This window comes from Carettochelys insculpta, chromosome 1 (assembly GCF_033958435.1).
Source record: "Carettochelys insculpta isolate YL-2023 chromosome 1, ASM3395843v1, whole genome shotgun sequence".
NCBI classification, from domain to species: domain Eukaryota; kingdom Metazoa; phylum Chordata; order Testudines; family Carettochelyidae; genus Carettochelys; species Carettochelys insculpta.
Window position 1 is genome coordinate 255,052,232 of NC_134137.1, and position 26,404 is coordinate 255,078,635.

The 26,404-nt window shown below is 42.6% G+C and overlaps 1 protein-coding gene across 1 annotated transcript in view; it reads right to left on the reverse strand.

Annotated features, from left to right (window-relative positions):
* Window positions 1-14,019, reverse strand: part of PDE3A (phosphodiesterase 3A) — a 434,927-nt gene extending 420,908 nt beyond the window's left edge. Inside the window, exon 1 of the mRNA XM_075004928.1 lies at window positions 11,103-14,019. Within this exon, the coding sequence (XP_074861029.1) occupies window positions 11,103-12,089 (987 nt within the window). The 5' untranslated portion in view covers window positions 12,090-14,019. The remainder of the gene's footprint in view (window positions 1-11,102) is intronic.
* Between the last annotated feature and the right edge of the window lie 12,385 nt (window positions 14,020-26,404).

Sequence of the window (26,404 nt, forward strand, 5' to 3'; positions counted from 1 at the left end):
CTGTGATTACAATTTAATTCCAGCATAGTGCAAGCATCCCCTCCCAATCCACACAGCTGCACAATAAATGTGTCCTTTTCACTGAGATGTTAATACACCTTTAGATGACACAAATGCTCATTCCACAGACAGCTGAAATAGAAAGCTTGGGCAAGAAAACCTAGAATATCTCCAGTTCATTTGCATAAGCGGAAATATTGTTCAGGTGCAGATTCCCGAGCAGTTCAGATTGTATAACTCTGTGGAAATGCCTTCTTTCAATTGCTGGTCAGAACATCAAGGGAGACTATGGATGGAGTTATTCAAGTGATGGACTAGCATATTAAAATAATGTGCAATACTACTCACAAAGTTACAGTATTTTTCAGTTTACAAAAGCTGGGAAAATAGTTCTCAAATTCACTGAATGGTTTATTCAACAAATACTGTGATGCTTTCAGAGAATAGGTTAGTCTGTCATTTCCCCATCACCACCTCAAATATCCATCAAGATCAAATGATGGTCCTCCAAACACAATAGTTCTGGAGGTTTACAACAAACAGACCAGGCAATCTAAAGGAGGTTAACTCCTGGACATTTGTACAACACGATTTAAACTAGAAACTGGCACAATTCTGATTGACAAGTTAAAAACATGGGCAATGTTGAAGTAAGGATGACACAGATTATCAATCTGGTCTGAAAGATTCTGTGGCAATTTCCAGTAGCAACTCTAGAGTGGCTCAACATCATTTTCCTAAAATCATTTTATCTAGGACTGATTTGTTTTGTAGGACTTGAGAGTTGGGCTAAGGTCAATTATAACTCTAAGACAATTCAAAGGCCATGTCTACAGTAGTCCCCTTCTTCAAAGGGGACATAGAAGAGACATGGACCAGGGAATATCAATGAGGCACTTCCATGAATATGCAGCAGCTTGTTAGCATAATGGCAGCCACACATATTTCAAAGCTGCTAACTTTGATGAGCTGACAAGCATTCTAGCCTCGGGCACTTCGAAATACGAGACCACCTTCAAAACCCCCTTACTCCCAATTCATTTTGGGAATAAGGGAATTTAGAATTTGGGCATGTATTTTGAAGTGCCCGCGGCTAGGCTGCCTGTGAGCGTGTGCAAATTCACGCAACTGTCATTATGCTAAGGAGGCACTGCATATGCATGGCAGCACCTCATTGATATTCCCTGGTCCAGGTCATTTCTATGTCCCCTATGAAGAAAGGGGCTAGTGTAGACACAGCCAAACTGTTACTTTTTCAATTGTCATTAATGCTTAACTTATAAATTGTCAGCAAATATCCTGCTCATCTCTTACAAATAAACATCCTGTGGAGAGAGGAAAAAAAAAAGGCAACCTACTGTGAGGATTCTGATGCACGAAACATTTTTTCTTTATTTTAAAACTAAACCTTAAACTTCTTTCTATAAAACAAAACCAAACATGGGCAGCCAACAGAATATAGAGCAAATGCAAATAAGTTATTTTAATCTGGAACATGTTTTTGTAGAAGGGTGAGGGCGCGAGATATGGAGAGTGCACATCAATAGCAAAAGGTTACTTTTGACACACAGAGGTTTACATTTTCCCAGACTTTGCACAGGCCATGAGAAATAACATTGCCCTTTGCTGCATTTGTCCAACTGATTTTTGTTGGCATTATTTTTCCCAAAATTTTAAGTACTCGATTTTGTTAGGAATATTGGAAATGCCATAGTAGGTTAGGCCAGTGGTCCACTAAGCTCAGTGTTCTGTGTGAGTCGCCTGTAGCAGGTGCTTCAGAGACAAGCATATGACCCCATAGCAGGCAGGTACGGAATACTTTGTCATCAGAAGTTTCCTGTTATCTGTTAGTCATTTCTTTATCAACTTAAGCATGAGAGATTGAAATACAGAGAAGGATTCAATTACTCCAATTTAAGTTTGGATGGTCTTATTATCCATAATAAATGGACAATACTTTTAAAAAATCCTGCTAAGCTTTTGTACTCTATTATATAATGGGAGAGAGTTCCACAGGTCAATCATGTGTTGAAAAAGTCACTTATTTGTTTAAAATTATTTTCATCGAATTCTCCTTTGTTCTCATAGTCTTAAGCACAAGCCAATATTTTGTATTCTTCCAGCATCTCTCTTCATATTAATTTAACTACAGATACAAGCTTTGCAGTCTCCGCAGACATGGAAGTTCTTCAAGCCCCCAATAAACTGCCACCCATCTCTCATTCTCTATTACCAAATATACCATTTTAGAGAAAGGGTGACCAAAAGAAGGTGCGGGGGGGTGAAATCAAACAGCTGCGCAGGCAAGAGCCCACTATCACTGTAAATAATGGCCTTATAATATTTTCAGCATTATTTTCTATCTCATCATTTTTGTTTGGTTCTCTGACTGCAACTGCACAATAAACCCAAGTGTTTAACTGACATCTCAGTGTCACCTAGCCCTTTTTCCTGAGTGGTTACATTGCCTAGTTACTTTAGAACTTATCAACACATAGAAATAACTGAAATAATTCTTTTTGCTCCATTTCTTCTCATTTTTCTTATAACTGAAGTGGCCTGCACAACACCCATTCAATTAATTTTGTTAGGTCTTTCTGAAGTCTTCTCTAATGTTTACTTATCTGCATGACTTTGTCCCAGTGGGCATTTTGCCACTTTACTGTCCACCTAGTTTTTCAAATAATAGATAAATCACTGATGCTAATACAATACCATATTATTAATTTTTTACTATATTGAAAAAAAATCAGCCTACTCTTTGATTTCCAATTCTTGTCCAGTGTCTAGTTTTTAAAAAAAGTTATCCTTAGGTAAAGGGTTACTTAACTACCCTTAAGGAGCTTCTTAGAAAGGGCCTGTGTCAAAGCCCTATTTAACATGCTCCCAGAATTCTAACCAAGCAGAGAAGCACAATTTTCCTACACAGCAAGTGTAGTGGTTTTCATAGGTCCCACAGACAGAAAGAAGCTTTATGATCAGCTTGCCTAACCTCCTAAATAACACAGTCTATACAACCTCCACAAAATAATTTCCAGAGCAGATCTCTTAGAAGACTATCCAATCATCACTGAAAAATTTATCAGGAATGGAGAATCTGCTATGAATGCTCCAATGGTTAATCACCCTTGTTATTTAAAATGTATGCCTTATTTCCACTTTGTATTTGACTGCAGGTTGAACCTCTCTCATCCTGCACTCTCAGGACCTGGCTGGTGCTGAGCCAGAGAATTTGACGAACCACGAGAGGTCAATATCATCTAGCAGCATTACCAACACTTCAACTGCTTACTGGAATCTTAGAAGACATTTAGAGGTAAATTAGAGCTAAGTAACAGCCCAGAACACTGAGAGCCAGGACTGATGGATATAAACTTTATAGGCCCATTGGAAATTTGGCCATCGCCATGATAAGTGGACATCCAGCTAACTAAAATCATGCTGGACCACAGATGCTGCCAGACCAGAGACTGCCGAACTAGAGAGGTTCAATCTATAGCTTTAACTTCGAAATGCTGGACTGTGTTATACCTTACACCATCCTTTGCAAGAGCCCATTATCAAATGTCTTCCTTATGTAGGTACTTTACAACTGATAAAGGGGTGAAATAACCCTTCTCTTCAAATAAACAAATTGTTCTCATTGAGATGCTCACCATAAAGTATGTTTTCTAATTCTTTGGATTTGGCCCTATCCTGTCACATTTCCCTAGATCAGGGTGAGCAATAATTTTTGACGTGGGGGGGGGGGGAACGACACTCCAAGATTTTAAGTGGTCAGTGACCATACTCCTCAATGATATTAACGGAGGTGGTGTGGGATGGATGTTGGGTGCAGAAGGGAGCTTGGGACAAGGGATAGGGGTACAGCAAGAGGTGTGGGGTCTGTGAGAGAGTTTGGGTGAAAGCAGTGGTTATGACCTGAGGCAGGGGGACTGGGGTGCAGGGGTTTAGGTTGTGACCTAGGGAAGGAGATTGGGGTGCAAAGTCTGGGAGGGGACATGAGTGGAGGAAGGAGGATGCAGGGTTTGGGTTATGTGGCAGAAGCGGGGTCAGAGGGTTGCAGGGAGGTAGGAGCTGGGATGCCAGAGGCTGACTCTGGCCAGGAGACTCACCTGGGTGAATCCTGACCAGCAGCCCATCTGCTTTTGCAGGCTGACTCTTTGTCCATGGGGCCATGTGCACCTGGGTTCCTGAGGGGAGCAATGCTTCAAACAGGAAGCTCACATTGGCCAGAAACTAGTCAATGGGATTGTGTTGGAGGCAGAAACAGTGCTTGAAACCTCTCTCCCACCCTCCCTCCAGGCTCACAGATATTGAAAGAAACAGGTCCCTGAATCTACTTTTTTGAGTACTGCAGGGACAGAGCAGGCAGGGAGCCTACCTGAGGCTCCCCACTGTACCTGCTGGCTGGATCCAGTAACTTCGCAGGTCTAGATGTGGCCCATGGGCCATATTTTACCCAGCCCTGCCCTAGATGTTTTACCATTCTTATATTTAATAATCAGATGAACCATCAACAAAGTTTGAGCTGATATAGACAGCTGAAAATATTTTTTTTAAAAAAGAGCAAAAAAAGTCTTCATTATCAAACACATTAACTAGCTGATATATACACACATTTTTTTAACCTCATGAGAATAGCATCACTGATTTAAAACGCAACTGGAACAGAGAGCTCTTCCTGAATAACACTGACCAGAACTTACCAAACACACATGCAAGAGAGAGAGAACCGTTACATTGTAAGGCTCACAATCAAGTTTTTTGAATACTCAGTTCACCCGCCAGCTCTTTGAGTCCAAACTTGCTTCTCAGGTAAAGCTCTGCATAGATAAATGCTAACGTTCTCAAGAAGTGAAGGTTAAAAAGTGAAAGGATAGTGTCATACCAGCTCCACAGGCAAAAGAGAATTCTCATATACTGTATTAATAGCAAAACTGCCCAGAACAAAAATGTGCATTGTATTAGCATATTTTAGATATGCTTATTTCTGAACGCTGATCTGGATAAAACAGAACAGTCTGAGGTGATGTTTTCATAATCTATGCCCTTATTCTCTAGGCAGTAGTTTTCTGATGTCTACTGTGATGAAATGAAAAGTTTATACTTTATTTAGTATTTAAATCCCATTCAAAAACCAACATTAGTTAGACCATGTAATTGAATATAACTGACTAACTCACACTTGGGGGAAACATATTAAAAGTAACAGATTTTTAGAAACTGGATGAAAATTTTAATTTCAGTGAAAAAGTCTTCTATTTTTAAATCACTTAGGAGGATGCAATCAACTTGTGCCCATTTCCAGCACAGTGGTTAGAAGCCATACCAGCTCTGCCTCTTGTACAGATTCAAAGTGTTGGGGGCTTATTAAACACAAGATTGATATATTCCTTACAAGTTTGCAAAACACACATTTGTATATCAGCATCCTGCAATAAAATAATCAGAAAATGAGAACAGTAACAAGAGAAAAGGACAGATTCTCAAAAAATGTCACAATCAACATCCAAAACTTTGTGTGTCAGAGTTTTTTTTTTTCAGGCCTCTGAAAACATATATTATACACAGGGTCACTGTTCTGTTTTTGTTTATTTAATTAACATGGCAACTGGCATACACAGGATTTCTTTCATCTTTATAGCTTTGCATTTTCACACTATACATTCAGTTTAGAACAAAAATCAGAAAGTTAATATTGAATTTTGCTTCCCCCCACCAACAGGACAAAAAAAAAAAAGTCTTTATTTTACTGATAGGTTTATGGTCCATTTTTGTCAGTTGTGATAGTTTCCCCACCAACATTTCAATTTCTGTGAATTTAGAAAAAATCAAATCTAAGTAAAGGCTACATCTGGAATCCATGTAAAATTTTTCAGGAGCCTTACAAAATAAGCAACCATATTTCAGCAATCACCAAATGTTATTACCTAACCATGAATTTATTTGCATAAATATATACTTTTTACATTTAAAAATCTGTCTCTTGTGAGACAGTGTATTACAGATTAAGCCTGTATACCACAGTGACAGCTGCATATTAAAATTAAGTTTATTTCTGTTCTCAATGCAATATGCTAGAGAATTTTTACAAATCCCACTTGCCTCTAGCACACGAAAAGCTCAAGTCAATTTTGGTAGAAGCTAGTATTTGATTTAAAATATAAAGAAAAAACTGGATCTCCTACAGCTGAAAAGATAAAACTTCCCAAATGTGAACTGATGCAGTCTTTCTTTTCGAGTCTGCAGCTGGCCCTAATGCTGACACTGCTCTTAGCTTTCCCAAACAGCAGAGTAAAACTGGCAAAACTCAGGTCATTTCCGCAGAATTATTCGGAACCCCAAAGAGCACCTGTGACACTCACAAGAAATTTCCTCAATTTCACTGTACTGCTATATAAGAAGGCAAGGAGAGGCAGGTGCTGAAAATACTCATGGGAAAAGAGAATCAAAAATAAAAAGTAGTCAGGTGGAAGGGTATGGTAATGGAAACAAATCCTAAATTCCCTGTCAACAGTTGAGAGTTACAACAGTGAAGACATTGACATTATCTCCCACCCTTCCAGCACCCATATGACAGTCCTCTCTCCTCCCTAAATAATCAGGACAATTACTGAGCAGAAGAGTAGGGCCCTCCTTCTCCTTTACAGCAACTGGGGCAGGAGGGATAGCAGGGAGAATAAGATGGAGCGTGGGTGGTAGAAGAGACCCTTCAGACTGACTGGTCATCTACTAACTAGGCAGAAGTTGACACAAAAGATGAAACCTTGGAGCAGGGTCTGCATCCTGGTAGGAAATCCATTGTTACCTCACTGCCCAGAGCTGGATGTAGGTTTCTTACCGGGGTAACACCTTTCAATGTGTATTTTTCATACATGTACATATCACACACCTTGCAACACTGACTTTGGTTCAGAGACTAATGACTACAGTGCACCCCTGAAAATGACATAATAAATGCAGCAAATTGGCAAAACTCACTTGCAATAAATTCATATTACATGCAGACAAAAACATTTATTCATGGAATACAACTTGGCCCACCTGTGCATAATGCAGTAGAGTAACAACTAAGGGACTAATTGTGCCTCTGGGATGCTTGCATACAACTGCGCATCCAAATTAACACAGCAGACCATCCTTGCTTGTGTAGTCTCTAAAAAAGCGATCTCCAGAATGCATTATAGCTTTTGAATTGAAAAACACCAGGATACAGCAAAAAGGCTACCAGATCTCGTGGGCCTCTTTTGTCACCAGCTTGAGACAGAAGAATACAAACGGCTTGACAAGATGTAAAGAAGATCTGGCCATCAGCACATTTACATCACTGATGAACATATACATTGATTCACTATGTTTATCACTCATTCACAATCTGTCACCAGTCATTCCCTCCCTCCACAAAAAGTGGATGTGCGAAACAAACAAACATTCTCAGTTATCTGAGGCAAAAACTAAAAGGTATTCAGTACTGTCATGTTTTGGGGAGTACCTAGAGCAGTGTTACCTTCTACCTTAACAACAAGCAGTCCTGTAGCACCTTAAAGACTAACCCATGAAAGCTCATTACCAAAACATTTGTAAAACCCACTTCTTCAGATAGTGGATTTTATCCACAAAAGCTAAACACCTTATAAATTTGTTAGTTTTTAAAGTGCTACAGGACTGGGTTATTTGTGAAGCTACAGAGTAACACCGCTACCCCCGACATACCTTACCCTCTACCCTATAATCTTGGTGTGCCTCAATACTGTGCTGCCAACTGTCACAAATACTTCACAGAAACAGGCCACTACCAAAGCACTGTCTTCTCACCAAGTAATACACACACATTCCAAGTGTGAACCCTACAAGCCAAATTATTTGTTCTGATCAAAGAAAACTAAATAATATGAACAAATTCCCTAGAGGCAGGCTAAATGTATTTTCGTTGTTTGGTATTTTTAAAGTTCATTTTGAGGCTAAGAAACAGATAAGATGTTTCCGCAAGAAAGAATTTAGGGATATGGAGAAAGAAGTGTTCAGCTACTGACAGCATCGGCTTAAAGAAAAAGCACTTACTGATACTTAGGCAAATGCAAATAACAAGTAACTCAAATTTACCTAACAATTCCAAAACACTTTACTTTGTTTCTACATGGCCTTACACTTTCAACGTCCTACATTTATGTTTCAGTGGCAAAAAGTAGGATTCTGACTGTATAAGACATTACTTACTCCATCACTGTTACTGCCATTCTTTTAGAGGAAAAGGCCAATAACCAGCAAACCACCATCATCCACACTGACTGTTCATAAGCTTTCGGAGGATCCCACATTCAGATACACTATTAAATACTGAAACAGTATTACTCAGGTCACATTAAAGCTTAATAAGATTATACCGCTGAGCACACTTTCATACAAAAGGTAATGAGCAGCATCTTTGTAAGAAGGTTGCAAGGTCTTTGCTTCTTACACGACCACAAAATTACAACAGGTTTTTCAGCCCACTAAAACCATATTGTTGTTGTATTTTCTGATGTGAATTGTCTCACCTCTAACACAACATGCAAAAAAAAAAAATCACTCCCTTTAATTTACAATGTTCTATTCAAACTTGGGTTTTCTTTTGATTTTTACTTTGTTTTAGGTTTTCTGAGCAGTTATTTTTAAAGTATTTTATTTTAAACATTCTATCTAAAAGCTGTTCCAAAAAGAAAAACGTTTACCTACAGCTTATAAAGCTAACAGGAGCCGATTTTTCGTAGTCAAACAAGTTGGTTCTTTTTATGTCGGCCAAAAGAGACATTCACTGAGATCCCCACAGGTGGGTTTGTTGCTGTTACTGTATCTTATTTTAAAAGGGTGGCTATAAGAAAAGGTAGCATGGAGAGAAATGAAACACACGCTCAACATGAAAATTGGCTTCTAAAAACAAACTTGGAGATAATCATCCACTTTTGATTAAGCAATGGCATGAGCAATCCATGATCCCTCTATTGATTAATATTAAACTAGGGGAAGAGAAATGTGGCATAATCCCTGAAAACAGTAAAGTACAGAGTTGTCATTTGACTCCACTGCACAGTATACCATGGGGAAAATTGGAACTTCAAGACATAATTAAAAGTCTACTCTTAAATGAAAACATTGGATAAAAAGTGAAACTGATCTGTCTGCTATAGTTGAATTAATAATACTGTATATTATAAACATGATTTAGTCATAAGCAAAAGAAGGTAACCATAGTAGGGCTCAAGAGACCATATCAAAGTTTAACCCATTTGCTAGAAAGTTACATTTATTTCAAATGCCACAGCAACTGCAAAAATATTTTAAATTGTTACACATAATCATTGCAAGAAATTACTGGAAATGTTTGCCGTCAAATCAAGGATAAACACCTAACAGAGAAAAATAAAGTTACTGTATTTAAAAATAGTTCTGACTCCCAAATGCTCTTACATATTTATAATAAAACAGAGTCAAAACTCAGTCAATTTTCTATTTTTTCCATGCTGTTGGAGGCTATGGTAAATATTTAACACTGGTGTTTAGACAAAAAAAGTAAATTTATTATAAAATATGCCTCAAGTATATAGTCTGTCAGGACTCTTCCAGCAAATGTCAAACAGCCACAAAAAGATGTAATCAAACCCTTCCCAAAAATGACTAGCTACCCACACCATAGGGTAGATGCCATCACTTAGAAAATACTTAACTGCTTATCCAGCAAGGGACCTGAAAGAAAGTCTTTAGTATAAGGGAATAGGTTTTAGCTGGCACACAGTTCACCAAGTCACTTTTAATACTAAGGGAAAAGGAAACAGAACATGCCATTTGCCACTTATTTCCACCTAGGTTTCCCTTTTCACCTCTGGGCAAGTGTCATACTGACTCCCAATATGCTCAGTTACACAGAGTCCATTGAAAAATAAGTTCAAGCTGTGCAAGGTTAAGTCTCAAAATTCAGAAATCAATTTCAAGTGCAAAATTAAGTTTCAGTGGTATGGATATGGAATCCCTTATTGTTTATGCAATAAAGAGACTTAAAATTCACTCTGCCCATATCCATAGATGCGTTTTTTCTTTTGTGCACATAAGGAGAAAAACAGACCAAAAAAACCAAACACACCATATTTCAAATTCTAACACCAGTCATTTTTTACAAAATAAAAAAGTTAAACTAAATAAAAACCATGTATCTAGCATCAAAGGACAGAGCAACTGGGGTATAAAATGTCTTGATCATGTAAGTGTAGTAACTGCAAAGAAGAAAAATGCTAAGGTAACAACTGAACTACTGCAGGCCCCTTCTTTCAAAAAAAAAAAAAAAATACTCAAATGCATTAGGCAAGTGGCTTTCCCTATACCAAAACAGTACTAAAAATATACTCATTTCAAAAAGATGAACTCCCTTTAAGGACCAGTGAAAGTTTAATACAATTAATGCCCTCTTTCAACAAACCAGAAAAGTTCAGAAATTACTGTTTATAATTGATGCTAAATGCCTCTACAGCCTGGGCTAACCTAGACTTTAAATAACACACACACCACCGCAATGTTTAGAGCCAGCTCAGCAACAGCTAGCTATACTGTTGGTCAAGTTTAAAAAACCTTCAACATAAAAACCTCAAGGCTTTACATTAATATAGTGACACTTGGAACCAAGCCTTGCCTGGCTCTAAAAAGGCTCTCTGATTTCTAACCCCCTTCTACTGAGCAGAGAGAAATAAAACCGACCAGGGTGCTGAAAATAAAGCGCTTTTAAGCCAGATTAAAGTACTAATTCAAACACAAAAATAAAAGGCTAACAACACTGGAATTGGGGTAAGGGACTACGGAACTCTTCAATTTCAGGTTCGGTTCCCACGCCCCTGGTTTGTGGGAAGCAATCAGCCGCCTTGATACACATCCAAAGAAGCCAGCAAAAAGTTGTGTGACAACTTCAACGCTCTGCTCTTTAACTGTCTCGTTTTTCAATGGCTGCTCATCACACTGCAAAAACTTAATGAAAATATCCCGCAAATCCCCCCAACCGCGCTGTTTTCCTTCTTCCCCATCCTCCGGGCCCCTGGAGCTCTCGGGGGACTGCGAAGGTCTTTAATACTCCTTACCTGCTCCCTAGGTATGCAGGGCAGGGAGGTCCTCCGATGGGACTTGTTGCTGCAGTTAGACATCTCGGGAGAGATCATGGAGCTGGACCTCCTCCGTCTCTTAAACACCGGGACCTCTTCTTTGGCCGGCTGTCCGCCAGAGACCTCTTTCTGCTGCACCGCCCCGGAATGGGGCAAGAGCTGACCCGCGTACCTGGCCAGGAGGATGCCCAGCAGCCCGAACAAGTAAGCCAGGTAGGGTCTCCAGGCTACCTTGATCCTCTCTAAGGAGACGAGGGACGTGGTCCTGACCGCGCTAGTCAAGGCGATCATGAGGACGCCCTGCCTCAGCTTCAGCACCAGCCATGTCACGGTGGCCAGGCAGATCAGCACCACCCCCGTGGCAGCGAAGGAAAGCAAGTGATCCTCCCCTACAGCAAACCCAATCTGGACAATCGCTTCCCCCCAGCAGCAGGCGGCCAGCAGCAAGGCGGCTGTGTGCAGGCGGACCCCAGAGCGGAGCAAGTACAAGCCCATCCAGAAGAAGGCACACATGAGGCTGAACAGCCAAGCGATGGGATGCAGCCAAGGAGTCAGCTGGAGGCTGCTGCTACTGGAGAGCCTTGCTGGGGGCAACTGCAAACCACTGGCTTCTCCTCCTCCAGCTGTTGCTTCCTCCGCCGCTGCCTTCTCCTCCGGCTCGCAGTCGAGCTCCCCCCTGACCAACCTGAGCACCAGGGCCAGCAAGAAGGACAGGGATCCGGCGCAGAGAGCCGAGGAAAGTTTCCAGTTGCTCCACACTGTCTGCAACACCAGGCCGCCCCAGCACAGCTGGCAGGTTGAGTCCTCCTTTTGCCCCTGCCGAGGGCCCGGCTGCTGCTGCTGTTTCCCGGCCGCGTAACAATACCCATTGCAATCGGATCCTGCTCCTGCGGCGGGGCTTCTCTCCTCGCCAGTGCCCCAGCCGGGTCTGCCGCTGACCCGGGCCGAGTCGCTGGGCAGAGCCATAGCTTCAGCCTCCCCTCGGCCCCCCACAACCAGGCAACCCCCTCCCGGCCCGGCAGAGCCAGCGAATCCCTCCCAAGTTCCTCCAGCGGTTGCAAACAATTCGCCGCCGCCCCCCCGCCGGGTGCAAGGCGAGGCGCGCAGGAGGGGCGATGCTAGGCAGAGGCTGGCGAGTTACGGCCTCGCATCTGGCCGGGGGTCAGCCTCCCTCGGGCCCGCAGCCCCTCGCCCCCTTCGCAAGCTCGCTTTAAAGCAGCCGCCGGCTCGCCCGGAAGCAGCCGCGGGACCCAGTCAGCAGCGCCGCTCGCTCTCTAGGCCATGCCCGCTCCCCCGCGCTCCCGCTGCCCGGGAACTAGGTGCATCGGGGGACGCGGGCTGGGGTGGCCGAAGGGACTCGCTGCCGGCTCCCTGCTGCTCGCTCAGGCTCTCTCCCACCGCGGGCAAGCCGGCCCGGCGCTGCCATCCGCCGCTGCTCGCTGCTCCCCATGGCTGGGGGGAGGGAGAGTCCGGTGCATTGCCGGGGGCGAGTCGCTAAGTTGTGCCAGGGAGAAGCCGGGTCCGCGGGAGGGAGGCTGCGCGCTGCGCTGCTCCCCGGGGGGGCGGATTTGCCCCCCCTTCACGTGAGGGGAGCCCCTGGAAGAGGGGGGCGGTGGGGACAGGCTGCAGGCGGCGTGTGCAGGTCGGCTAGTACAACTGCCCGGGAAGCGCTGCCCCTCCCCCGCCTGCCCCTCCCGGGGGCGGGCAGCTCCGCAGCGCGGGGAGCAGCCGCCGCCGCCTGGCCTAGGGAGCGCGGGAGCCGCGGCTCTGTGCGCGCTGCCCGGCCCGGCTACGGCAGCTGTGCCCTAGCGGAGGTGCCGAGAACCGGCTGCCCCCCTGCTCGCTCTCAAGCCGGGGAGGGGGTTACAAAGTCACGCGCCTTTAGCGAGATTGATTTTTACTTCAGTTGGCAGCGAGGGGCTCAGCCTGCTCCCCTCCCCCCCGCTACTGCCCGAAAGGGGGGAGTGGGAAGTCGGCCCTAGAGCCAGCTTGTGCCACTCCCATCTAGCTCCCTTTAGCCACGGGAGGACGCCCCTGAGCGGGAGTGTCTCCCTGTCGCTATCTACCCACTCAGGTTGTATTCATGTACTATATACACACACACTGGAACACATGAATACAACCTGAGTGAGTACATACCAGTAAAGAGACGCTCTGGCTCAGGGGTGTCTTCTTCTTTGCAAAGCCCAATATGGTAACCCTAAGAACATCAGAGCCACCTGGCCTGGAGAAGCTGCTCCCTTCTGTGCCTTACTCTTGCCTCTGCTGTGGGTCTAATACTTTGTAGCCTCTTTCCAAACTAACCACAGCATCAGTTAACTCTGGGCAACCCTGCCAGTACCACGTGCTCCTGCCTCTGGGAGAGCCCTTGCTACCATTCTGAGGGGGATGGAACATTTAGCCCCACATCCTGCAAACAATTAGCTCCATGGGTAGTGGGCCTCCTGAGTTAAGTTGCACACAGGTTTATACCCTTGCCAAATCAGCAGGGCCTGAGCTCTCAGAGCCAGAGGACCAGGTAAATCACATCTACTGGTAATATATTTAGCACATAATAATGCAAAGCACAGAGAAGGTACAGGAGGAGAAGGTTTAGAGTCAGGAAATCACTAGATTAGAGAAAAGAATGCCCCTGCTTCTCCCACCAGCCAATAAAGCACTGAGTTAAAGACCTGAGACTTATTCACAATAGTGTATTTATTTATGGATGTAGCTGAGTTTTTAATGCCATGCTTAGCACCATCGTGCCTGAGTTCAATGGGTTAAAATTATCATGTAACCCACACACCTGCTGAGTGTGGTTCACTGTCTCATGTAGTAGCATCTAGACCACTTACGCTCCTTTAGAGCTTTAGCTGAGATTTTTAGCTTAAAATGCAGAGGCTTATGCACTAAACTCCAGCCAGCCCAGGTTTCATTCAGTAGTCACAATAGCTCCAGTGAAATATGGTTTCTATGACCAGAAACATGGCCTATGGACTGAGGGTGGTTTTAAATAATAGTTTTCCAGGCTACATAATATGTACTCTGGATTTATTTGTCATTTTTGTGTTTGGAGTTTGGTCAAAAAGAAACCTGAATGTTGGCAGTAAAGTTTGGGTTTGAGTGTTGGATTGGTTAGATGGAATTTCAAGGGTGGTTTGTTTTACAGTTGGGGTCCAAACTCCGAATAGCTGAAAATTGACTGTTGACAAGGGCTGTCAATGCAGCAGGTTACAGCTATGTAGAATTCCACACAAAATACCATTGGACTCCACACTAGACATGAAGGCCATACATAGGGCTTTGGTTGCAGGTCCAGGATCCATAGAACAAATGAAGCCTATATGCCTTTCACCACTACTTATTTAACAGATAGGCCTCCTAATGATTCATTTAAAAATTCAGTGAGACAAAATGCCTATAGTGTGCACACAATTCAGTCTCATATCAGCATTTCAATTTTACACAACAGCACATGCAGCTCAGACTCATTACACTTTTGAACTTGTCCTCCACAATGATTTTTAAACCACACTTTATCACGGCTTTATCAGTTTATAGATTGTTACTCTAACTTATTAATATCAGAAAGATTGACAGTAAGTAGATTAAGAAAACCTCTAGTAAATACATTTTCAAAGTTTCGTACTATTATTTTTTGCTGTATAACCTATTTAAACATGTCACATATATAGGCAAAAGCAGGTAAATACCTATATATCCTTAATATTGCCAACCCTGAAACAGATAATCAAGATTATATGAAAGTAATGGAACACTCTAATGGGACAAAGTCTGGCTTAATTTGTATGGGAATTGCAGTGGACTCCACAAAGAGTCTAAATGGTCATAATAGTGATCATTGTGGTGTCTAATGTTTAGAAGCCTAGAAAATCACAGAAAAAATACTGTGATCCACGAAGGTGAGTTAAGTATTTTTAGAACCCATATACAATGAATGGAGGAGAGATACACACCTAAGAATGTGAGCCACCAATACCAGTAGGGTAGGAAAGGAGCTGCCAAAATCAGCCAACGAAAAAGCTAAGACTTGCCTTCCCCTCCCCTCACTTCCCCCCATAGCTAGGTACCTTAATCCAGGCTCAGAGAAGAGGCCTTACTATCCATCAGCTGGAGGAAGATGGATGCTCAGCTGTCTAAGTTGCATGCAGGGGCCAAAGCCAACCATTCCAGCTGGAACAAGGGACACCTCCCCTTTAGCTAGTGTGCTAACCTAGGCTGTTAGGGTATGTCTACACTACAACAATCTGTCAACAAACAGAAGTTCCTGTCGGAAGATATCTGCAGACAAAACTTCTGTTGACAAATTGCAGCCACATACAAAAGTGGATCTTCTATCGCTCTGCTTTGTTGACAGAAAGCAGCCAGACGGCCTGAACATTCTCTCAACAGAACGGCCAACTGGAAGCACAGCAGACAGAGCTGCCTGCTGACCCAGAAGTCCTGCCTATTGACAGAGGTCCCTCCAGAGCGTGCACATGGTTTTTTTTGTCAACAGAGTCTGTCAAGAAAGGCATTCTGTCTCATGGGGGAGAGGCAGAAGGCTTTCAATGAAAGTGCCAAGTTCCGTTGACAGTATGTCAACAGAACACATTTTTAGTGTGGATGCTCCATACATTTTGTCTGCAAAATGCTCTAGTGTAGACGTAGCCTTAGTGACCGCACCATGCTCCTGAGGAGGAGAAAGAGATTTGAACCAGTGTCCTATCCCCTTGGCTACAGCATCAGACAAATTCTGGCAGTGACCTTATTAACATTTAACTATTCTGTTGTTTAATCATAGTGGTAGAACTTGACTCAGTGGTTAGAGCTTTGGCCTTGTAAATCCAGGGTTATGAGCTCAGTTCTTGAGGGGGCCTTTCAAGGTCCTGAGGCAGGTTAGATTTAAAAAAGGTCAGGCATGGTGATAGGTCTTGTTATGAGTTCAGGAGACTGGACTCGATGACCTCTTGAGGTTCCTTCCAGCTCGATGAGGTATGGTTAGCTCCATGTATCACTTCAACAAGAGGGCTTGAGGGAGACCACATCAGAACATTCTGTAGTCTAGTGATTAGAGCACACAGCTACAGTACCACTTCATTTTGCTTCTCCCACTGTTCAGGAGGCAGGACTGAAACCAGGGTGTCTCCCTCATATCCATGCGGAATGTTCTATCCCAAGCTTAAAAATTACAAGGAAGGCCCCTTTAGAACCCTCTACTGTTTTGTATGAACCTACCTGAATGCAGGCCACGAGGTGGCTTCTGAACCTACACCCCAGATTGGGCCTCACATGTGGCTTAGACGGCCAAACAAGTATTTTTACCATGTGATGAATCACTTTGGGTTTTAGGCCAGCAACAGGCATCCAGATGCCTATCTTAAGACTGTAGTGCTCAGGGAGGAGATAAACCCCCTTATGCCCAGAATGAGGCTGCAATGTGTAGGCCAGAGGGAAAAATTAGGTGCAGAGCAACTTTAGATGCCTACAGAGCTAGGCAGCAGCTGAGCAGGTGTTTTCTGAATTGCAGTGGTGCCTAAAAAAGGGACCTACGCTCTTAAATACCTCTGTGGATCATACCATTGCTGCTTTTGTATAACACCTCCAACTGCAATGGTTTTGATTCCAGTAGCATGGTTTGTGGTTGATTGTGTTTCAGGGGCAGTTTTAAAACACGCTAACCTAAGGCCTAGATCATGGTCTGACCTCTGCTATGCTAGAATCCTGTGTCTGCATGGAGTCCTAACAGTTAAATGACCACACAGAAGGAAACTATTTCACTTTTCAAGCATTATTTGAAGCAAAACAAGACCTCTCCAAGAGTAGTGCTTGCCAGTGCTTGTGAAGAGAGTGCAGGAACCTGATGTAGCCATTGGTTATCTTGGTAGATTAGTTTTCACTTCAAGGCTTTCTCGGTGACTTGATAGAGCTATTAATAAAAGTCTATGCACTGACTTCCTAGCACCACCTATTAAAACCAGATTGGTAAGCACAACCCTTCTGCCTTCCAAGATATGACAGGTAAATTTAATTGCATGCATTTTGCTCTTGGTGTGGGGGCATGCCTTTTAGATAAGACAGTGGGAAATTGTGATTGTAAGCTTGTCGGCACAGCATGACACTTGTTTTAATAGTAGCTTGTCTTGGGTCAAACATATTTCCTTTCCATTGCTCTGCAGTAAACTGGATGCTTACGACTCACTTCTCCACAGATGAATACATTCCAGGTGTGTTTCTCTGTTCAGTTTGCAAATGACTTTTACTCGTTAGTTAGTTTAACTTCCAGAGACTGAGCATCTGCAACTCCCAGTGAAATCAATGTATCAGAGAGGTAGCCATGCTAGTCTGTATCTCCAAAAACAACAAGTCCTGTGGCACCTTATAGACTAACAGATATTTTGGAGCATAAGCTTTCGTGGGCAAAGACCCGCTTCATGTCTTATGCATCTGATGAAGCGGGTCTTTGCCCAAGAAAGCTTATGCTCCAAAATATCTGTTAGTCTATAAGGTGCCACAGGACTTCTTGTTGTCAGTGAAATCAGTGAGCTGCAAGGATACTCAGCACATCAAGAGTCAGGCTGTATGCAATAATGTCTTAGAGGAGTAAGATGCAGCCCGTGCAGCTCCTTTGGATTATTGCATTTCTATTATCTGTGCACTTTGTTTCACTGAAGATGTCAACCAGCGCAGACTTTAGTCAAGAATTTATGCTGTCCTTGTTCCATTGGTAGATAGAGTTGTGACTGTCATGGCATGGGCAGGAACAGGCTGATAAAAGACCAGCATTCCTCAGAATGGTTGGACAAACTCGAGGAAGCTAGACCTCAATCATGCATGGTGCTGAGCGTCCTCAGCTCCCATTGAAGTAAGCAGGAACTGAGGCTGCTCAGCACCTTGCAGGATGAGCCCTGCAGCATCAACACACATTTGTAGTGATTAAAGGAAGAGGAAATAATCAAATATAAGTAATGTTATTATAGCAAAAAAAAAAAAACCACACCTTCAGTACAGGTTGCATCTCCCTTGTCTGGCATGCTCAGGACCTCACATGTCCTGAACAAGAGAATTTGTCAGACAAGGGAAGGTGAACAGCCCAGGCTCCCTGGGGCTGCCACAGGGCTCCAGACATCAGCCCCTGCTCCCGCCCCACTTCCCTGTGCCACAGAGCAGGCAGGAGCTTCAGCTCCCATCCCCATGGCAGGCGGGGGCTCCAGTGCAAGTCCTTGGCAGCCTCCCAGCTCCTGCTGCTGTGGAGTAGGTGGACTCCAAGTCCCAGTCTGGCGGCAGCATCCACACCCCACTGTTGCAGGGCAAGCAGAGGCTCCATGTCCCAGCCCTGCAGCAACCTCCTAGCCCCTGCTGCTGCAGATTAGGCAGGAGCTCCAGCACCAGTCCTACGGCAGCCTCTGAGCTCCTGCTGCTAGACCCCAACCCCATGGAGTAGGAGGGGAGCTCTAGCTCCCAGCCCTGCAGCAGCCTTCCAGGCCCTACTGCTGCAAGGCTGTGGGGGGGCTCAGGGTCCTGGCCCTGTGGCAGCCTCCCAGCCTCCACTGCTGCAGGGCAGGCACAGGCTCTGAGTCTCAGCCCCACAGGGCAAGCAGGTGGGCTCTGGTCCCAGCCCTGCTGCAGCTTCCCATCCTCATTGCTGCAGAGCAAGCAGGACTTCAGGTCCTGGACCTGCAACAACCTCCCATCCTGCAGCCATGAGGCAAGCATGGGCTCTGCTGTCAACCCTGCTGGGGCTCATGCATCTGCCCACTATTCTTTCATCTGACAACATCCATGGTCCTGCCAGATGGGGATGTTGCCAAATGAGAGAATATTGGATGTGAGAGCTGCAACCTGTAATTGATAGATGAATTCTGAAGAACTCTTTTTTTTCTGTTGTGATCCAAATGATGGATAAGAAGAATTATTATTTGTTCTCTTAAAAGCATATGAACAGGGAAATGCTGCTATAATATTTTAAACAGAATACAGAAGGGAGGTCTGTTCTCCAGGATTATAGTTTAATGACCCCCTGAGGTGGGAGAAGATGCCAAGCAACAATCTCAGGGAAAAGCTGCTCCCTTGGATATTATTAACTAGGGAACTGCTGCAAAAGGAACCTACCAAGATATATAAAGCAATCTTGAAAACTCTTTATTAGCAATATAATCTCGATAAAATCAAAGGAAAAACCATCTAGGAACCTGGAACAGACAGTAAATGATCCAGTAGTACATAAACTAATACGAACTGATCAACCAAATGCAGAACTGGTATTTCCATTTACAAATGTAGAGGAGCAACATCAGCCACTGATTTAGCAAGTTAACAAATAAGAGAAGATAAATACTGACAGATCAAGAGCTATGTACAAAGAAGCTATGGAGTGACACCATCATCCACTACTAAAGACATGTCTGCAATGTTTCTCCACATCTGTGTTCCTTTTCCCTTACTCATTAAACAAGGAGAAAGTTTGTCTACTAGGAAGGACAGGTAATACACTTTTTTCCCAGTAAAGACAATGTCCAAAGACAGATCAACACTAAAAAATTGCATCAACCCCCCGACCCCCCAAAAAATCTATCCTTCTTGACTAACATATTTAAGCTGACATAACTGCCGGTGTAGACAGTGCTAAGTTGACAGAAGAATTTTTCCATCAACCTAGCTACCATCACTTGGGAAGGTGGATTAGCTAAAGCAATGGGAGACCCCCTACCATCACTAGAGGGAATGTCTGCAGTGAAGGACTATAATAATGCAGCTGCAGCACTGTATTATGCTGCTGTGGTTTAGGTATAAAGGCTGCCTAAGATTTATGGAATTAAAGGGTGAATGTTGTAGAAAAATCTGTATTATGTGCATTCCTGACCATTCAACAGTCCAGTTAGTGCAAGACACACCACACAATGGAGTTTTTGACCAACCCATCAAAGCAGTAGAGTCCTCTAGCTAATTCTCAACAGAATAGTTGTCAAGATTCTACAGCTCAGTGCATAAATATGCCACAACAGTTAAAACCCACATCTGCTTAGCCCAGCCTCATTCCTCTACTGGTCATTTTTATTTCCCACCTCTTGGGAACTAGGTTACTAGTATTAAAATGTTCATATGTCACCAAGGAATCCCTCCTGTCTCTTAACATAAAAGGTGACAGAAGGTTTCATCATCATAAAACCGCAGTAAAAGTAAGGATTCAGACTGTGGAGAAATTGCTTGTTCTGATTTTTACCATCAATCTGAGATGGGAGAGGCCTTTACAGTAGCGAAATCAGGGCAGGCTGAAAAAATTCCATGCCAAAAGGTTGTAGAGATTAGAATGGGACAGAGGGACAACAGAGAATGCTCCTCTTTTCCCACTCTTTATTTCAATTACAGCAAGAACACCTGTGACATTCAGGAACTATGTTTGAGTAGTCATGCATTTTTGTGATTTACTTTCTTTTAATTAATTTTTGTGACCTTATGACTTTGAGCAAATATTTGTTGTGAGCTGGGAAACATAGTGTGACTATGATTTTATAACACTGGGATCTACAAAAATTTGTTAATTAAGGTAACATTTAGGTTATGTCTACATTGCCAATAAATGTCAGCAAAAGATATGCAAATAGCGTGCCACATTTGCGTATCTCCTGCCAACAGTTCTGTTGGGAGAGGCTTTCTGACGTTCGACCAATCCACCCGGGGCCAAATATTGGGGAAAAAAACCCTCTGACAAGATATGCCTTCTGCCTTGTGGAACAAGGTTTACAGGGGTGTTGACAAAACACTCCCAACCAGCAGATCTCTTCCAACAGATCTGCAGTCTGGACCCATGCTCTGTCAACAAAATTTCTGTCAACAAAACGTTTGTTGACAGAAGCCAGCAGTCTAAACATAGCATTATTTACCTTCTGACAGCAGTTAGTATTATCAAGTACTAAAGATGGTATTGTTTTGGGTTTCTATAGCACCATCCACATGAGGACCACAAAGCACTTTACAAACATATATGAAAAAACTCTCACAATGCCCTTGTTTATGGCTGTGCCACTTCAGTGTAGACCCTAGCTACATTGATAGTATGTTTTTCTCCCATTGGTTTTGGTAATCCATCTCCCCAAGAGTTAAAGCTAGGTCAAAAGAAGGAAGAATTTTTCCATTCACATAGGGACAAAGGTTTACTTATTTTGCTCAAGGGTCCTACTTTTCACAACCACTGAGCAAGGCTGCTAGCTCTATCTAATTTCTAGGGCTGACCAGCCCTGAGCCATCACAATTTAGATGATACATTTTGTCATTTGAGCCACTTGTCATCAAGGCACGAAGCTAGCAAAACAGTTGAGCACTAGTGTAGCTATAAACACAAGTATCGGAGAGGTAGCCAAATTAGTCTGTATCTTCAAAAACAAGAAGTCTGTGGCACCTTGTAGACTAACAGATATTTTGGAGCATAGACGTTTGTAGGCAAATGTTGTTTTTACAAGCACAAGCATTCCATTGACATTTGTTACATTTCACTAGGAATAACACAGGACAAGTTAAATGTCAAAGTTTAGATGATACAGTGTCATATAAGCCATTGGACATTTAGGTTGAGATCCAGCAAATCAGTTAAGCACAAATAGTCTCATTGACTTCATTGATCTTTCACAAGGAGCATTGCATCAAAAGCAGCTCTCACATTAATTCAGTGGTCCTAATATTTTTTTGCAATTACCAGTTTTGTACTGACATTATTGGACCATTATTCATTTAATTCATTACCAGTATATATTTTTTCAGGGTGTCTGCAGACTCTCGGTATCCCCACTGCACATACTCATTTGATTCATATTTTCAAGATTTTCTTCTCCAGCATGAGGGCTAAGTACATATTTTTTTTTAAATAGTGAAACCCTGGATTGTGGAGCAGACATCTGATGACAAAGGCTTCCATCATATTTATTTGGTAATTATTATGTCTGTTTACGTTCATTGTGAAGTAGATAGAAACTATTATGACTAGCATATTAATAAAAATCTATATGTTATTAAAACTTAAACTAGACTGGGCCCTAATTGTTGCTGAAGCCTATGGATGAATTAGTGTTTCAATCTCCAAAATATAGATGTGAGAAGAAGTTTAAGAACTTACATACTCTCCATTTCAAAATCCCTGTAATTAATACATTAAGCAAACAGGTTTACTTGTAAATTCTTAGAAAAACCATTTTGTAGACCAAGATAAAGTTCAGCACATTTGGGAAAGCAGTGAAATAGGTGTGGACATGCCATGATTAAGGTGTTTGTGGTCCCATGTGTATTCAGGCAGCAAAGGTACCTGAGGCCTACCCAGAAGGAGCAGCTTGCATGATCAGGGTTACTATATTCATAGAAAACAAATAAATGTAATCCCTAGTTTAAATGCAAATCTTTATGTAAATTTAACTATAGAGTAGCCATAGAAGCTTTGTAATTAGTACATAATGGAAAATCTTACTAAAAATCAATCTTTTATAGAATACAATTATTTAAAGCACAGCTAGATCTAATACAATAGCGAGCTCAAAACTGCATGGATTTTCACCGGATGGTCAGGCTACCATATTTGGTTTACCAGTTCTAGGGGAAAGGACTATCAGCTCCTGTTTTTGGTACATAGGAAAAATATTCCTCCAAAGAAGGGATTATTTTTACTTTTCCTCTTGACTTGCCAAGAAATTGCTAGTGATAATGCAAGGAGAATTGTGAAGAATTAAAGAAGCATAAAACTGAAGATGTTATAAATAAATTGAGCCCTGATATAAAATGCAACTCCACTGAAATCAATGGAATGAATTTGGCCTATGGGGACCACTTCTATAGCAAACATTAATAAAAATAGGATGCACTTTTTAAAATTTGTAGACATTTATATTTATTAGTATTTGACCTTCAGTCTTTTCAGTGTAAAAATGACACTGGGTAGTTAGGTAGATACAATACTTAATAATCACAGACCTTCTGTTGTTACCTGCCAACCTAAATTATTAAAATTGGAAGGACTGACCCAGAAAATTTAATTTCCTAATGCAAAATTAACATGGGCTAATTATGCCAGAAATACGTTATGTATATAAATTAAGAAAGACTAACTTAAAGCATTGACACTTGTACTATAGATTTTCGTTTGCATTCTTAAAGTTATTCAGTTATTTTTGGAGGCAAATGTTCAAATCACTCCACAGTTGCATTTTTAGTAATAAATACGTAATTTAAAACTATTTTGGTATTTTTCTCAAATAAAACAAATCTGAGTTTTTTTTTAAATAAATTTGACAATGTTTTATCATATAGCTGTGTGAGGGATTCACTTATGCATTTACTCTATATTTTATGAATATTTAATACACACAGTATTCAAAACCACCGAAATTAATAGATCACTAAGGCTCCAATCTTGTAAACATGCATACCTTTAAAACAGTGCTCTGTTCAGATGCATGGACAGAAAGGGGCAGTTGCCCCAAGGCCTGGCATTTCAAAGGGACCTGGAGCTTCCACCACCACAGTCCATGTAGCAGCGGTAGTTGGCATAGCTCTTGGCTCCTTCTAAATGCTGCGGCAGCACTGTTCTACTGTTGTGTGCAGCTCTCAGTGACACTAAGGGCTGACTGTCCTACGCCCCGCCCTCTCCACCCTTGGCCCTGCCCCTTCTGGGGGCACAGAACCAGCCCCCCTCCCATCCTGCCTCAGGGCCTGTGGTGGCTGTTGGCCAAGCTGGCTCTACTGATGTGAATAAAGTTATATATACGTCTATATAATGGGGTCAGATTTCATGTGGATTTCAACTCCACTCAAAGAGTCAATTTTAACTATCCTGCCTTTGTCAGATACGTATGTAATTGATCCAGTCCCTCTCCAAATGCTTTCATAACACTTAAAATAAAATACTGCATGTAAGAAACTGGAAGGTTACAAACCCACCAATACAAGGAAGTTCAAAGCTATGGCTCAAACTGCTTCTTTAAACATAAACATGTTGGGCGGGGCCACACTGAGAGATGACCCTGAAAACCATGCGATGTTTACTAACATGTGGCCTGGTTCTCTGTGCCAGTTTCTTCTTATCATGTGTTATGAAGATCATTCTTGAAAGAAATGTTATCAGACAACTGTGATTATTTTTAAATATCTGTGTATGTACATTGGGTTTTATAATTAGTTGCTGGGTATGGTTATTTATAAACATCTGTACAGCCCATTGCCAGGACATCCTTGCAAATGAGATGCATATTTGAAGGGCTCTGTTCCTAGTAATTCAAATAAAATACATGGGGGTTAAGTAGGAGTATGAAAGTAGACTGAAGGTAATGACTTCAAGTAGCACGATTCCAGCACTCAGGTGGACACCAGAAATGACCAAATGTCCCCAAAATGAAGCTGTGTTAAGAATGAACATGTTTACTCAATCAGCAAATGACTAATTTAGCCTACTGCCATAATTCTTCATTTAGTCCATGCTGCACAAAAATCAACATTACAAACTCACCAATCACTCCATCTTTGGGCACCTAAACACCATTTAAATTCCAGCCCTTAGCTTAAATCTCGCTGAAAGTCACTCTTGTAAATGGGATTTTGATGATGAAAATTTTACTCTCAAGTTTCATAAGTCTTACACCTTCTGATATTTTTCAACCATCTTTTATATGCAGCAAATATATATATGTATCCAAGTTGGTCTTATTGATGGTATAATTTTCTTTACACCAATTCTAGACACATTTATTTTAATATCAAATATTTTATAGCTTTGAATAGCATTATCCCTTTCAAACAAATTAGCATTTTACGTTGGCAGCTTCTAATCTAGGCATGTCTTCAAATGCTACTTTGATCCAAAGTAGATGTTATATATTAATATTCCTGTATTAGTAACACATTATGATATTTGCAGAGATCATATTAATATTTTGTAGGGCTCACTCCTGCCTATGAGGTGCTGAATTCCCACAATTATTAAAGATTTGTAATGGGTGTTATGGGCATCGAGCAATTCACAGAAGTGGTCAGGTTCCTGCAGATTCAAGCCTGTGTGGAGCCAAATTCAGACCTAGTATAGGTAGAGAAGTTTCCATTAAAGTGAACTGGAGAACATCCCATTACAATTTGGGTCAGCTGGTCATTCATGTAGTTCCATGGACACAAGAATGTTTAACTTTAATTTCCTACCCCGTTCATGCTTCTCTACATTAGTTCACTTCCTGTGGTTATTTGTTCTTAGTTTCATACAGCCTCCCTGTGGGAATGGCGCAGGAAGGTGTGTACATACTAGTGTAAACATTTCCAGTATGACACCAAGCCGTGCCACTGGTTGAGCTAAAGAGCCAAGGCTCTGTGACTGAGGACTGTAGCAGCTCATATCCTCTGAGAATCAGCAAACTTATGAACTGCATGAGTCAGGCATGACCTAGAGAACTTAGGGCACATCTATACTTCTAGGAAGGTCAACCTGGTTAGGATCAATCTTACAGAGCTCGATTTTGTGCGTTTGCTAAAGACAAAATCAATCTCTCTGCGGTCAGCAGTTGACACCTGTACTCCTTGCTATCACAAGGTTGACGGGAGAATCTCTCTGGTTGTCCTTCCTTCGTGAGGACAGTCAGGTAAGTCGATTTCTGATACATAGATTCTAGTTATGCAATTGCCATAGCTAGAATTGCATATCTGAAATTGACTTATTTTCTTAGCATAGAGCATGGAGTGAGGCTGCAGTCTTAGGCTGCATCTACATGTGCATGCTACTTCAAAGTAGCGGCGCCAACTTCGAAATAGTGCCCGTCACGGCTACACGTGTTGGGCGCTATTTCGAAGTTGAAATCGATGCTAGGCGGTGAGATTTCGAAGTCGCTAACCCCATGAGGGGATGGGAATAAGTAGGGCACGTGTAGCCGATCCGCGTCCTGCAACATCGAAATAGCGGGGTCCGCCATGGCGGCCATCAGCTGAGGGGTTGAGAGACGCTCTCTCTCCAGCCCCTGCGGGGCTCTATGGTCACCGTGTGCAGCAGCCCTTAGCCCAGGGCTTCTGGCTGCTGCTGCGACAGCTGGGGATCCATGCTGCATGCACAGGGTCTGCAACCAATTGTTGGCTCTGTGGATCTTGTATTGTTTAGTGCAACTGTGTCTGGGAGGGGCCCTTTAAGGGAGCGGCTTGCTGTTGAGTCCGCCCTGTGACCCTGTCTGCAGCTGTTCCTGGCACCCTTATTTCGATGTGTGCTACTTTGGTGTATAGACGTTCCCTTGCAGCGCCTATTTTGATGTGATGCTGCCCAACGTCGAAGTTGAACGTCGACGTTGCCA